Source organism: Erigeron canadensis, chromosome 7 (assembly GCF_010389155.1).
Source record: "Erigeron canadensis isolate Cc75 chromosome 7, C_canadensis_v1, whole genome shotgun sequence".
NCBI classification, from domain to species: domain Eukaryota; kingdom Viridiplantae; phylum Streptophyta; class Magnoliopsida; order Asterales; family Asteraceae; genus Erigeron; species Erigeron canadensis.
Window position 1 is genome coordinate 29,899,092 of NC_057767.1, and position 16,388 is coordinate 29,915,479.

A 16,388-nucleotide genomic window follows, 5' to 3' on the forward strand; every position below is an offset into this window, starting at 1 on the left:
AAAGAAGATAAAAGATGTGAGAAAGTGATGTTGATGTGTAAAAAAAAATGTAGGTAAATGGTTACAAATGATTTAACTCTCTTAAACATGTACATACATTTGAGTAAAATTTTGTCTTTACAATTAACTAAAACAACATTTATCTATTTACATGTATGTATATAATATTTATTATAGGGGAATGATTAATCCTTCCAACTAAATGGCCTAATAATCCTCCTAATTATGAGATGATAACATGTGAAAAAATCAGGGGGCAAAATTAGGAAATAGTATTAGTGGATACCACACGTCATCTTCTTAATGTATTAAGAAAATTATTAGACTATTTGGTTATAAGGATTTATCATTTTTCTTTATTATATATATCTTGATATATATTTCATGGTTTTGTGGGTGTCATAATACCATGTCAAATTGTGCTAACCATAGTTTTACTTTTGTATACCATGGTTTTACTTTGTATTTTTAAAAGGAAAATGATAAATCCTCATAATCAACTAGCCTAATAATCATCTTAATACATTAAGAATGTGGCATGTGGTATCCACTAATTTTATTTCGTAATTTTGCTCCCGATTTTTTCAAATGTCGTCATTTCATAGCTAAGAATATTATTATGCTATTTGGTTAAGAGGGTTAATCATTTCCTTTTTTAAAAAACATCAGATCCATGAGGACCATGACCTCGTAATATATACAGGTAAATGAAGGGACATGCTATAGATATCCTCATTTTCTAAAGGTACCCCCTATTACTCTTATTACCAGTCAAAGTTTTTACTTCATTTCATTTTCCAATACAATTAATTAAACATTAACATTTAATAACCCAGATTATTTGTAATTAATTCTTTTGCATTAAATGAGAGTAAATTTTATATATTCTTACACTACATTTTTGTATTTAATTGTTTTATTATTGTTAGGTTTTTAAATTTAAATATTACGTCGTATATATTTACACATCTATTATTATTATTTTTATCTTATTATTATTATTATTATTATTATTATTATTATCATCATCATCATCATTACTATGAAATATAGTTACTTTTTGCTAATAAAATAATGTCTATCGCTTACTTTTTGCTAATTTTTATTTAAATGCTAAGTTTAATTTATATTATTTTGAACTACATTACTTTGTTGTTGTTAAACTTTTGTTGTAAATTTGTTTTTAAGACATCGGTTTATATTTATATTTTATAACTATTATTTGTTAAATATTTAAAATTTTTATTACGCTTTTTTTCTAAAGACTTCATTTTCTTTTATATTTTATTAGAGTGTTCATTTTATTAGCTCATCCGAAACTTATCATTGAAAAAGAGTTTTTCTTGATATATAAATGATTAGATATATTTTTAATGTCATTATATTAGTTATTGTTTTTAGAAATATATCTTCATTAGTTATGTTATTTTTGGACTTCTATATAATACATAAGTTTTTTTTTGTCAATAATATTTAACAAAAATATATAAAGATAAAAATAAATAAATTTTATTAAAAATATATTGTAGTTAGTAAAAAAAGAAAGCATTTAATGTATGGGTAGAAAAAAAGTAAATATAATAAATGACATGATTAAATAAATAAATAAATGGTTGTTTTTTTATGATGTTGTCAGAGAGAGCAAGTCTTCGACTTAAATACACAACTCTAATCGATATTAGCCATGACGTGAAAGATTTATGGCTTTCTTGATCATATCATCCCAATGTTTCGGTCGAAGAAAAGCAAGGAAGGAATGTCGTACGTTATTGGTTAAAATAAGATTACTTATAATACCACCTAATCTATTTAACACAAACAAAAACTTTACACACTAAAACATGTAGTAAAATTTCAATTACAGTATAATTTTTTTTTTATTTCAGTTATTTAAAGTAATTACCTCATTTTCAATTGAAACTTTAATATAGAGTAAAAGTAAAAATATATATATATATATATATATATATATTTTGATACTTATATATCTAGTAGATATATGAACATTTCAAATAAATAATCACAAACACCCAATTATAAGTTTAATAATCTATCATCTATGCAATTCATCTGGTTTCATACTTTAATTACTTTAGCCCAACAGACAACCCAATATGTATTTGGGTAGTTATATTTTATGTAGTAGATTTTTTGATAATATCGTTAGCCCAATAGACAACCCAATATATATTTGGGCTCTAGGTTTTGTGCGTAAATTAAAGATCAAGTGTTTTTTGATGAACTGTTTTCTTATTTAATTTATTATTATTCATTGAATATAAGTATGAGACTACGAGACATATGATGATATGAATTATGAATACTAAAACACGAAAGCCTATTGGGTTGTACATTGGGCTAACGAAATATCCAACCATCAACTACATAAAATATATAGATATGGGTTTTGTGGAATTGTGGGTACAACAGACAAAACACCATTTAGCAAGTAAAACATCTTAGTATACAAGACTTAAAGTATAACATTTTTATTACTCCCTCCGTCTCATATTTAAGTGTCATATTTTGACTTTTTGAGTCTTTTTCTTTCAACTTTGACCGTAAATATTTTTGTTTGTGTTATATAACACTTGATATAACATATATGAATTGATTGAGTTTTACATTTACTTTTCATTGATATAACTTTTATCAACTAATATATAAAACAAACAAAAATATTTAAGGTTAAAATCGGAAGAAAAAGACTTGACCAGTCAAAATTGGACAATTAAAATGGGACGGAGGGAATATTAATTTATATTATGTAGCATACAAATCCAGTATTACAACATTTATAAGTTATTAAAGGAGACAATTCTTCCTCTACTAACCCAAAGTAAAAACAACAAAAAAATCAAAAAAATTAGCTAGAAAGTAATTACTTTCCTAGAATATTGTAAGTCATGCCCCAGGTAAAACATAGGATGGATAGAAGCTGCAACATGTCTAGGTTAATCATACAACATTTTTGCAGTTTTGATTTGCTTGTTTCACATTGAAAAACTTTGGTAAGTTTTATTTTAGTGCATATATAGAGTGCAATAAACACGGTTTAAGATAATGTTTTTCTAAGCATATTCCGGATTGTGTGCTAATGCTTCTTGGTAAATTAGTTGTTTGATCTGCTCTTCTCCTAAAACCTGGTGCTCAAAGTCAAATGAAAAGGGGTTGGGACAAATTGGTTCATCGTCAATGTCATGTAATCTTTCAAGGTATGGATGTGCAAGTGCCTCTTCGACTGCAAACAAGAGAGGATATATAGGTCATTTTTAGTAGTATAGCTAGAATTTCATGGGAATATATATGAGATGCAAAGGGGGGCAAAAAAAGGTTGGGTTATATGACAAAATCAACAAATTTTTTTATGAATCGGGTTGAGTTGGCCCAACTACTAACATATTTTGACTCTAATAACTAATTAGTGTATCAATTATGTTTTCAAAACTTGTAGTATTTCTAAAGTAATCTCATTTGTAGAGTAAAATGATCAAGAAGGCTTGAGCATTAAGAATAAATTTAGATGATTTTCAAGTGTTTTACCCATTCAAACCGTTTTCTTTAATACACATTTGACCCATTAGAGATCAAGCCCTACCCAAATCAACCGATTGATAGATCAATGTGTCAAATAGCCTACCACTTTGAAATGTATGCTTGAAAAAAGGTATGGTATTTTATGGATTTACCCGTTATACGTTTAGCTGGATCAAATGTCAACATTTTCTCAACCAGATCGATAGCTGACGGATTAATATGTGGGAAAGTCTCTAAAAATGATTTGCGAGGATGTCGAGGAAGCTGAGAAATATATCTAATTGCATCGTCGTTTTTGACAAACCCAAGATCAGCAGCAGAAGGTGTGCCCAAAAGCTGTAAACACATATTAGATATAATTAGAAAAACAAAAACTTACAAGTTTGAAACAAATCACATAACAACATATTTTTTAAGTACCAAATGTACCTCGGTTAAAAGTTTCATTTGATGCACATGATCTCTCCCAGCAAACAACGGTTTTCTATTCATGAGTTCCATGTAAATGCAACCAACAGACCAAACATCTATAGCAACCGAATATTCTGAAGAATTAAGTAACAGCTCGGGTGCTCTATACCATCTTGTGACAACATATTCTGTCATAAAGTCGTTATCTGCATTTGGTCTGGCTAGCCCAAAGTCGCAAATCTTCAAATCACAATTTGCATTTAGCAACAAATTACTAGGCTTTAGGTCTCTGTGAATGACTTTGGCAGAGTGAATGTACTTTAATCCTCTTAAGAGTTGATACAAGAAGTACTGCAAGTATGATGAATGAAATATGTTGATTAGGCCTAAGTTTGTAATGGCTTAAAATTTTGTTTTCATTTTTATTGAAAGTAAGAATACTACCTGACAATGTTCTTCTGATAAATTTTGGTTGGATCGGATAATTTGATGAAGATCGGTATCCATTAGCTCAGTGGCTAAGTAGACATCTGAGAATTGATCCAGTTGAGGTGGAGGAACAACATCTTTTATAGCTACCACCTGAATTTTATTAAAATTTTTGATCAGTTAACTGTTAACATATATTACAATAAATGTGTTGATTTTTCAAATGTTAACATAATTATCGTGTAATCTCTAAGAGCCTAAATGACACAAATAAACTTAAGTACTTAGATCATCTTGTATTATTAAGTTGGTTTTTAATAGGAATGGGAAAAAAAAATAATATAGGTTAAAAGCTTTAAAATAATAATAATAATAATAATAATAATAATAATAATAATAATAATAATAATAATAATAATAATAATAATAATAAGGGAAGTGATATTAATACAACAGAATTTAGTCATCTTCAACAAAAATACAACTTTTAATACACCGAGTACAACTAAATGATGCAGATTTCATTGTAGATATTTAAATGTTGTTGTAGGAATATCATTTCTCTAATAATAAATTAAGTTTTATTTAAGAAGGAAAGAAATTGGAAAGTAAGAAAAATAGGATGATTTTAGTCTCAAAATCTTCCTTTTATATAGGAAAATGATATTGGTACATTAATCTATCAAAACTATGCATTAGCTACATGTACAGTATGTTATAAATCTTATATAATCTAGTAAAATTATCAAAATGTTTGGTAGAATTATCAATTCCTTTTTATATATGTGGGATTATGAAGAAAAATGATATATTTATTAGTCTACCCTTTTAACTTAATTATAAGGATATGAGTATAAATTATTTGGTTTTAGTTATTTCCTTTTATTTTCTTACAACTTAAAAATAAAACTAACTATCCGTTAATTATTATTTTCTTTCTTTTACTTAGATTCGAACATAATTTTTTCTCTCTGTTACTATTATTATTATCTTTATTTTATCTTCCTTCCACTTAAACTAAGAGAATATAATGAACCAAATGCCCTACCCGACAACTTGAGTTTTGGGCGATTCATTTGGGTTGCTTCATTCCTTCTTCCTTTCTCACTTTTTAAGGAAAAGGCATTAGCCTTTTAACTCTAAACCACACGTTTCATATTAAAAAAATAAATAAAATAATTTTCAATTATTATTCTATCCCACCATTCAGGCAACTCCACTTTCATTTTTTTTCCCCAGGCGCCTAGCAACTCAGGATGCCACATGACGCTTTCTGGAGCAAGTAGCCCAACCCCCGGTAATTCCACTCCTCTTAGTCTAACTTGTTTCTAGACACAACCTTATGTAATCAATGAACCCAATCTCTCTTTTTTCAAAAATAAAAATAAAAAATGACAACATATTTATGATTCGCTTTAAACACACTTATATATGTCCGACGCGTCCCTAAGCACTTAGACTATGTGGTATGAGGCATCCCCCTTGAGAGGGGTCTTCCGACATGTGGCGCCAACTAAGCAAAGGGGCATTCCTCAAAAATTAGTTGTATGAGGCAACTCTAGTGGATAGGGGGTCTTTCGTCACGTGGCAAAAACAATGATTGTCTAATTATTAATTTATTTGTCTAGTTTTTATATTTTTAAATATTATTTTACACTAACTAAATATAAAATACATAAAATTATCATACACAAAATTAAAAAATCTTAAATAAAAATAGAATAATAATAATAATAAAATTCATTATATAACATAAAAACTTATAAAAAAATTACGTTTGATAATTAAATAAAATTTTATAAAACATAACAAAACTACAAGTTATAATTGATCAAATCTTTAAAAATACAAAACTAAAAGCTGAAAACAAACTATATATATAGATAAGGTTGGTTTTTGAAAAATACATGAAATTATAAAGTTTAAAATAAAATTATTAAATTATAATAAAAAAAGAAGCATGTGTGGTTGCAAGTTGCCTTCTTCTCCATCTACATATATATACACACACAACCTCTAAATATGAATAAGATATTTAACAAAAAGGAAAAAAAAAAAGCTAGAAATCCACTTTGTTCTCTTGAAGATCGGAATGCATAAAAAACAACAAGGAAAAGTGGGCGTCCAAAACCAACCGTGGACCATGGTTTGACCAGTCGAAACACGATCCCGGGACCATGTACACGGCGTTCAGGCTGCGTTTCAGGGCCGAAACTCCCCCCCCCCCCCCGAACGCTTCACACCGTATGGTTTTATCATAACTATGTGAGATATGTTGTGATATAAAAAGTTAGTAAACTTATTTTCTTCGTCTTTTCGTTCCAACTCAATATATAAATAAGTGGTAACTTCGTTTTTTTTTTCTTTTTTTTTCCCACTTTTATAACACACGTTGTTGTCTTTAGTATTCTTGAAAATCGTCTTATTATTTTCAAGTAAACATTTAACTGACATTTCACTTTTTAACGTGATTGCATATGATTGAATATTATTGTGTTTCAGTGACGACGGATCCAACATGTTAGTAGGAGGGGGAAAGGCCCGTCCTCAAAAGAAAAGTTCAACTACTTTATTTTATTTTTTTTACTATTAAGTAGCAATAAAAAATAAGTAAATCACTACAAAAGTCCAACTGATATTTCTTTTTCCCTATATCTCAAGTTGATGATAAAATTTTATGATAATTTACAATTTCACATAGGTAACATATATTGGGTAATTTATCTTTAACAATTCACACGTACTGGTTCTTTTGATTTATAAGTTTTTTTTTTGCTGGTTTTATTTAAATCTCTTGATCCGTCACACATTATGTTGTTCCTTTCTACATTTCCACTCACTTTTGTTTGGGAAGCTATTTGTACACCGCCAGTTTTTAATGATACACCATTAAATGTGTTTTGCAAAGTTGTACAGTACAATCCTATAAAACACATTTAGTGGCGTATATATTGTAAAAAAACGGTGGTGTACAGATCACCACTCTCTCTATATTCTTTTAAATAAAACTCACGACCCCATCTTTTTTATTGGAGACAATTGTCTCCAACGTAGGGAAACAAGGTTAATATACAAGACAAATAAACCAACTAAATCATCCTTCCATTCGTTACCTTTCATTTTAACTTCCTCCTAATTTTCTTTCTTTATGTCTCATTCTAAGCTAGAACACATATACGTGATCAAGTAATTAGGCCTTGTGTCTATAAAAAAAACTTATAATCACTCACATTTTCATGATCCAAATGTCGAAGAAGCTTAATTTCCCTCAACGTCCGCTTAGCATCCATGTAATTATCGAAAGCATTCATAATCTTCTTCATAGCAACCATTTCATTAGTCTCCGAATTCAACATTGAGCTAACAATCATATATTCGTTAACCAATTAACCACCATCAAAAAAAATAATAATAATACTTCATCACAAAACGAAATATCAAGGGTATTTCAGGGTCAAATAAACGTTATTTTTGAAAATAGATACTTATTGCGGGATGATATAAAACAAAAAAAAATAAAATGGACATTTGTTTTGAGACATAAATAAAGAGTATATATACTTAAACCACCAAGCATGAGCATACATACCAAACGATTCCATAAGCACCACGACCGATAGGCATAATGGGAGGAACATACTTTGAAGTGATTTCGAATTCATTACCAAATATGTTGTAACGAACAAACTGTCCATCATATGTTGATACAGCTGGGAAATCTGTGTATTGATTCGCAACAATATTTGACTCTGCCATTAGTTACAATATGAATATTGATGTATGTATGATGAGTAAAACAGTTATTGAGCTAAGCTTTTATTTATATACACAAAGAAAGTTGGTGGCAAATGTAAGGAAAAGTCAGGGAAAACAAAACATAACGCGTTTGGACCTTGGAATGTATAGTCTCGTGTGGAAATTCTATACTACGTGGAAATTTTATTATATTAATATTTTCCGACAACTTTCAAGATTCAACCCTTTAGAATCATTTATTTCGGTCGTGATACTTATTTTCGGATGATGCGATGGCATTGTGCCATTGACAACGGATCGAATAACCATTTTGAAATCTGAAGTGGTCATTATTGTTTATAGATTGACAATATATTAAAAGAAAATGTTTGATACAAAAGTAACTATATATATGTTTGTTTTCTTTTACCGACAAATTTTTTTTTAGAAAAAAAGTTAATTACTAGTTGCATGTTTTACTGAGAGTTGCAAATCGATACTTATGCGTATTTAAAATTATGTAAGCATAGTTATTATGTACAGATTATGTAATGGATTATGTATAATTTGATGGATATATAACTACTCGTGTTATCTCTAGTCAAACAAATAAGTTGTACCGGACTTAAGCCCTGTTTGTTTAAGATTTAATGGACTTTATAAAAATTACTTAATTTATTAAGTCAATAAAAAATAAATTTTTTTTTGAATTAATAAACAAAAAGATAACTGTATTAATAAACAACCTCAAATTAGTCTCCTTTTCCATTTCTTAATCTATCACAGCCAATCATCTTTCACACACCTTAATTATAACTTTTAATCTTAGTTACTCTCTTTTAATGTCATTATTTCTCAGCTCAATTATTCATTAGACCAAACTATCTATATTCAAAGATATAATAATTCATTTTATCAAATAGTGTTGATTTCAGAATATACTAATTAAAACAAGGAAAGCGAAACAAGATAATTCAGCTGGGCCATTACCATATGTTGTCAAACGTAATATATATGTTCGATGTCGTTGTATTGAACGGGTGAGGGCTGAATTATAGTAAGCTATTTTGGTTGGTCATCTGCATCATATTGTTTACTCGGTCTCCAAAACCATCTTATCCTTGTAATAATAATAATAATAATAATAATACTATGTATACAAAATAGTAAAAAAAATATTTATTTCTTGTAACAATTAACTTTTAGTAGACCACGATTAATGAAAAGTTAGAAGTTACAATGAACTCTCAAACAATATCAACCTAAGAAACCATATACCCACATATATCTCTACTACATTATAAAGCATTTGTTTCTTTCATGGGTGTTCTTAAAATTTCATGCTCTTTCATTAGAGATATCATTCGATATACTTTTGACGAATTTTTAAATCCAAGGGAGGAGCCTGGACGGCTAAGGCATTTGGCTATCACACTCTATGACATATCACCTCCTATGACCTATCACTTATCACCCTCACCATCTCACCGCTGCAACGCGTGAGTACTTTCTCTCATTAACAAAAAACTATAAACTCAATCCATCATAAACCAACTAATTAAAACATATCCAATCTTCGTTTCCTTGCCTTAAGGAAATGTGCTTGCACCAAAGCCTCAGTTGTTTGTGCTGAGAAAATTACGTTATTTTAATATATTAAAATTTATTTTGTCACGGGTAGATTTGTTTAAAAGTTTTTCATATCATATTTATTTAAGGACAAAACAACATTAGCCTCCCTTTAAACGTTGTGCGGTTTTTGGTTATTGTAATTATCCTTTATTTATGATGATGTGTCGTTGTATATATATATATATATACACTAAAAACCTTTGAATTTGAAATGTTCATTTGAAGGCAATATCATGAACACTAATAAAAGCAAATGTGGTGCGGTAAATCCAAATGGTGATACGAGGTGTGATTACGAAAAGTTGAAATACAAGTTTTCGATGTATCTGTTGAGAACCCAAGCGTGATACGATATGACAAAATCCAAATGGATACTAAGTGTGACTACGAATTAATGTTGAATATAAGTTTTCAATATATTATTTTAAAACCTAAGAGGGTTGTGATGTGACAGAATCCGAATAATGGTATACAGTGTGACAAAAAAAATTGAATAAAAGTTTCAATATATTAATTGGAAATTCAAAAAAAAAGTGTGCAATAAACCAATAAGTAACCGGTAATAAAAAGCCGAACGAGATGAAATGTTGCAAAATGCAAATAGTGGAGCGGGGTGTATGGAATGATAGTGATATATTATTTGGAAATCCAAAAAGGAAAAAGTGTGCAATAAACTAAAAGATAAGTCGTATTAAACAACCATAAACAGATACAATGTGGGAAATACATATAGTGATACAAGGATGTGACGTGGACGAACTCGCCATGTAGATGAGTCACTATTCAATTTACATAATAGCAACGGTTGGCTTTAAAAAGGAAAAAAAACATCCATGAAAAATAGGTGGGTGAGAACTAGGAATTGTATACTTGTATGTCAATTAGCAAATGCAAGTATGCAACATCACCATTTTTATCTGTCATCATTCTTTTCTTCTTTGATCATAACACTTAAGACACCAATCAAGAGAATATAATAATACTCATAACCGATCCCAACCTGACCCTATTTGGTTTGGGTGGGTTCGGGTATCCCATTCGTATTCTATTTGAAACATGTTCGGTTTTTGTCAAAATCGATTCAAGTCAAAGGATTCCAAACCAGTTCGAGTTAACCCAAAACTAGTTTTTGGACAGTGCTAGTTGTAGCTACAAGATTAACATCATAACAAAACAAAATGGTCCTTTCTAAAATACAAAGTGGTTTAGTTGAACATAGAGAGACTAAGGGGACAAAGTTGCTCACTTGATAAACTAACGAAATTTATACCCTTTGGATCGAACTAGGATTTATACATCCGTTGAATGACTCAACAACCTGGTGACGGGTGGTGTGCAATATGGCCACAACACTAATACTTCATCCCCAAACCATAAATTCAAGGGACATCCAATAGGAATTGAAAGTATCAACGAGAGGTGGCAAATCGTATCCTAAGAAGTTTGTAAATACGCAATTAATACAAGTATCAACATGAAAATAACTCTTTTAACATTTTTCTTTGATGGTTTAAGTATGACAAATTATATGTTTTATGTATATAAAAAGTTAAATAATGAATCTTAAAATATTAAAAATAATTCTTTTCCAAAAAGTGTAGACTTGCATAGTGTATTTTTTTCGTTAAATAGATCTTCGTAGATACCAAATTTGACGGATCTAATGAACAAGGATAGATCATTTGGGATTTTTTTTTTTAAGATGTTGATCATTTGCTCGCAACATGAGATCTAGCTTACGTTGTCATAATTGGGTCCGCGTTAGAGAGTCCTCTCACCCTCAATACCTAGTAAGAGGAGAAACCCCAACTAAACCATCTTGAGACATGACATTTAATTGGGGTAAAACCCTGCCCCTTTTGCACGAATCAAATCTGGTTCACTGGAGGACTTTATTTGTGAAAAATCCTTTGAATGTTTTTCTCATATTTCAAATCAAGACCTCCAAACTATTGAGCTATAATGAAAAGTACCATCATTGGCATCTATATTACATGAATCTAGCAGAAAAAAGGTAGATGCATTTTTAATATTTAAGAATAAAGCTGTATAATAACTTCAAAGAAACATTAAAATAAATTGTTATTTTAAACCGTATAATGTAGATTAACTATTGTAGAGGAACTTTAGTTAGACTTAATTGGTAAAATTTATTCGACAGTTTATTTTTTTAACGTAGAATAAGTATGTTAGATCTCATTTGTATTCTATAAAATTTATGTGATATTCACGTATTCGAACTCTAGATTTACTCTTTTATTATATTCCTTTGACCAAAATTATATATATATATATATATATATATATATATTCCTTTGACCAAAGGCCCATGTACATAATTTGACCGGAAAGTGTGACTTTTTTTTTTTTTTTTTTTTTTTTTTTATCCCTTTCTTTAACAGCAAATTCTAAATTATTACTTTACTTATTAACGATTTCAATATACCACCAAATGAACATCGCATTATATGGTCAACGGTTTCCATTTATGTTTATATGGTCAACGAGTACTTTGCAGGTTTTCGTAAAAACATTAAATTAAAGTTACAAACAATATATCTATGCTACATTGTATTTATAGTATCATAGAAATCAGGAAAAAAGAATAAAATTTATAACTTGGTAAAACAATTAATAGTTTCATAGAGCAATTGTCTCTTAGAAATGCAAAGAAAAAAAGAGTAATCTTTATAAATTTTTCAAGAGTATACATAAAATAAGAAAATTGATCCTCAAAATAATACAAAGAAAACTAGAACAATAACTTATATTATTGAGAGTAAATTATAATTAAATCAAGATTTTCACATATTATTGTTTATAATTAACGATATGTCAATATGCATGTGCATTGTGTGTGAGTTGGGCAGATTTAGGCCAAGACTTGGAGGGGTTCATTGAATTTTCAATATTATGGCTTTTATCGCCTAAGCGTGCACGTAAAGGTTCACTCTACCTTTTTAAGCCACTAACTAATCATTTATCTCTATTCTAAACTATACTTTTCATCCTTGTCTTTCTTCGAAAAATAATCAGATTTACTTGTGTGTTACACGGACTAAGATAAAAAGTCACGGTTATAATTTTTATGCTATTTTATTTGTGTTAACGATAGCCTTTAAAGGTATATTTATAAAAGGGATTAGTTTCCTGGAATGTAACTATCTTTGACCGAATGTTTATAGTAGAAAAAACTAAAGTTATGTGTATTGTATGTAAGCAACTTGAAAAAATGTTTATTGTATGTAAAAAAACATACGTGGCAACCATATACAGGTGTCACTTGTCAGATTTTAATTGGTTGAAACGAAATTCTTACATGCAATAAACATTATTTCAAACTTATTTACATACAATACACACAACTTTAGTTATTTCCTACTATAAACATTCGTTCAAAGTTTCTTACGTGAAAACTAATCCCTTTATAAAAAATCTTATTTCACCATCGGTAGAATACAATTTATATTTTACTTCTTTTTCTTTTAGAAAAAAAAATATTTCAAATGAATAGATCATTTATAATTTTGTTAGCAAGGAGACTAAAATAGCCATCTAATTTGATATTAATGGTATCGTAGAGCCATTAGCCCCGCTGCAGAGATTTTGGTACGCATTCAAGGTCCGATCCAATTGTATATACAGTTCTACGGCTATAAATATTACAAAAAAAAAGGGATAATGGGAAACCTAGCTAGTTCCATCAGTATCACAATTGGATATTAATCGATTCACCCCGTATGAATCATATAATAGCGGTATAATACCTCCATCTTAATCCTCACATGATTTAGGCACCCGAAAGATCGAACCCGTGTCTTTAAAACTTTACATGTAGGTTTAGGCTTCGATATAATTATTTGTATAAATAAGAATATAAAGATCCATATAACTAAAAGCGATACGACTTCATGTAGTAATTCTGATAATATATAATTTGCATAAGAATGTGTAACATTAAACCAGAATGAATAGAATTCAAATTTATCTCATGTATCTTCTTTCCCCCCTCAAAATAAACGGTAATAAGAACAAAAGGATCCATAACTAAAACTACGTACAGTAATCATTAACTAGATTACTAGAAATTAAGAGATGCCATTGATATCAAACTTTTAATTATTTCCTAAAAATAAAGAACCAACACCAATGAAGTCGAAATAAAGATTTATTAACCTTTGTGTCTCTAAAAAAACAGACCACATTAAAATGAAACACCATAACAAATGTGTACTCTAAACGTATATATTATTGACTCTCATGACAAAAAGCTAAAGAAAAAAGATAAAACGAAAGCATGAAATTGTAGCATGTCGCGACACCCTTTGATTCCATCTTGAAGGTTAAGCATCAGCAAATCTGCAAATGAAAACAATCAGAAACGATTAGCAAGTATATCCACTTTGTGACTCAATTGTTGTAAGTGAGTTTCGACACTTTACCCCAACTCGTTAAGTTTCATGAAGGACTCTGCAAAGGCTTGGAAGAAAGCATTGTTATCCTGTTAAGAAATAAAAAATTTGAACGTAAGAAATTTGATAATATGTGCATTTTGAGATCAAGAATTAAAACCATATTAGTCTCTCTAGTTGAAATAATCAAAAAAGTGTACTTAGATGTAATGATTCTGTTTTATAGTTTTTATGATGAAAGATGATCGATAAAGGGTGCTTACAGCAGCAAATTTCTCAACAAGAGGGCGGAAAACAGGATCAGCAAGGAGTGCCTTATCGGAAGGTAGCTGGATAAGCCCAGCTTTCTCGCCGGCAAGGAGTTCTCTGTAGGCAGTTAAAAGGAGAAAAAAAAACTTAGTAATCATGATTCATGAATGACAAAAAAGTTTAAATGGAAATAATAAATCTCACTTGAAGTAGCTATTATCAAAGACCAAGGGGTTAGTTGTCCATGATCCATCAACCCCAGACCGGTCCTTGTGAGCAGATCCCTGTAAACGTAAGTAGTTGCATTATGAAATGTTTTGTGGTTAATTAAAGGTAAGCAGTGAAATGAAAAAGAATGGCAAAGGTACCAACCAGGGTATGGCCACCCGAGAGAGCAACAATATCCTGGTCATTGAGACCCATGGTCTTGATGAATGCATTCCTTAACTGGTCAGGGCCTGAAAAGTAAAATATAAAATATTTATGACTTCAATATCGAAATCCAAACATAATTAACTTACACATATGTAAATTTTTTCACTAACCCATGCTGGGAACAGGAAGACGACCATCTGGAGGGGGAGCGTCTATGTCCTGTCATAATGGAAATCAACGAATAGGCTATAATCTTAAACGATATGGCAAACTTTGGTTGATTAACCTCTATTACTAAACCATGAATGCCGAGGTGGCAAATTTGACCCATTAAGGATGAGTTAGTCAGTAGGGGTAGTTACTAGTTCCATCTTATGGTTCAAATGTATAATAATCGAAATAATTGGCTAAAATGGATAAAATATTCAAATGGGTTGAACGGGTCAAAAGCTACCTAAATTTTATCGTTAAACTGTTAACTTGTATTACTCAAAAAGGTATAATCCTACCATTATATGAAACACTTTGATACAGTAATCATATTAGGCACATTAATTATGTATTCAAGCAAAACAAAGAAAATCTTGGACTAGAATGATTTGCCTCAACCTTTTTATCCACTACCCAACCCGCCCAAATTGTCAACTCTACTCGGTATAATTTAAACTATGGACAGTCACAAAGAAATGATTGTATACCAGTCTGCCTGGGTGAAAGGTGATAGGTGGTCCTCCAGTACTTTCAACAGCCACAATACCAGCCAACTATATCAAAATGTAGTCCAAATTATTCATGTAATCAACATATTATACTATCAATCAAATATATATATATATATATACACTATTTGCCTGATAAAAGTCGGCATAAGAAATGATTGAAAACTGTTGTTTGACAGGCTCCAACAGATTGACAGCAATGTCAAGGCCGACGTTGGCACCATGGGCTTGCTCGACTTTATTCCTCATAGTACCAAAAGGACCTCCAGTCTTGGTGTTTATATCAAAAGTCCCAGCAGAATGAAATCTAAAGAGATCAATAGTAAAACAAGATTACCAATTCATGCTTTGCTTATATCAATGGTTTAACAATTGTTTAAACCACTATGATAAGGTAAAAATTCGCTAGTAGCAGCACGTATTATGCATCAGCTTTACTAATGAACAAAATTTTTTTTATAAATTTATCAGGGTAAAACGGTTTACCCGAAAAATCATTATTTATTTAGAATAAATTAAACGTTATCTATCAGCTTATCGTAAATTTAACACGCAAAACAGAACAAGAAAGTCCATCTTACGTAAAACGTAGCATCAAAGGAGCACATTTCTTCTCAGCATACAATTCAGTAAGCTTCCTTTTCACCTCATCAACAGCTCTCTGGTATTCCACACTTACATTCGGATAGCTCTTCCCCATTTGTCAATAATAGCTACTACAAAATCAATAACAGTTATCGTCAAACCAAGTGACCAACAAAAAAACAAAAAACTCAGTGTGACATTAGTAGTCCAATGAGCAAAACACCATTAAAACATTATCGACGAAATCACATAACATAAAAAGCTAACTTAACATTCTAGACAAAATTCATTTCACGTTACAAAA

General features: G+C 29.9%; 2 protein-coding genes across 2 annotated transcripts; both read right to left on the minus strand.

Annotated features, from left to right (window-relative positions):
• Positions 1-2,739: 2,739 nt before the first annotated feature.
• Positions 2,740-8,181, minus strand: LOC122607340 (mitogen-activated protein kinase 3-like). The gene is made up of 6 exons (XM_043780294.1): positions 7,967-8,181; positions 7,608-7,737; positions 4,393-4,530; positions 3,967-4,299; positions 3,690-3,873; positions 2,740-3,241 (listed from the first exon to the last, which is right to left on the minus strand). Exons 1-6 carry the CDS (start codon positions 8,131-8,133, stop codon positions 3,072-3,074), a joined length of 1,122 nt encoding a protein of 373 aa, XP_043636229.1. The 5' UTR covers positions 8,134-8,181; the 3' UTR covers positions 2,740-3,071.
• A 5,809-nt stretch (positions 8,182-13,990) lies between these two features.
• LOC122607341 (L-ascorbate peroxidase, cytosolic-like) lies at positions 13,991-16,200 on the minus strand. Its single transcript, XM_043780295.1, has 9 exons — positions 16,081-16,200; positions 15,632-15,806; positions 15,479-15,544; positions 14,951-14,999; positions 14,778-14,863; positions 14,610-14,689; positions 14,420-14,522; positions 14,187-14,245; positions 13,991-14,103 (listed from the first exon to the last, which is right to left on the minus strand). The coding sequence occupies exons 1-9, from the start codon at positions 16,197-16,199 to the stop codon at positions 14,088-14,090; spliced, it is 753 nt and encodes a 250-aa protein (XP_043636230.1). The 5' UTR covers position 16,200; the 3' UTR covers positions 13,991-14,087.
• Positions 16,201-16,388: the final 188 nt, after the last annotated feature.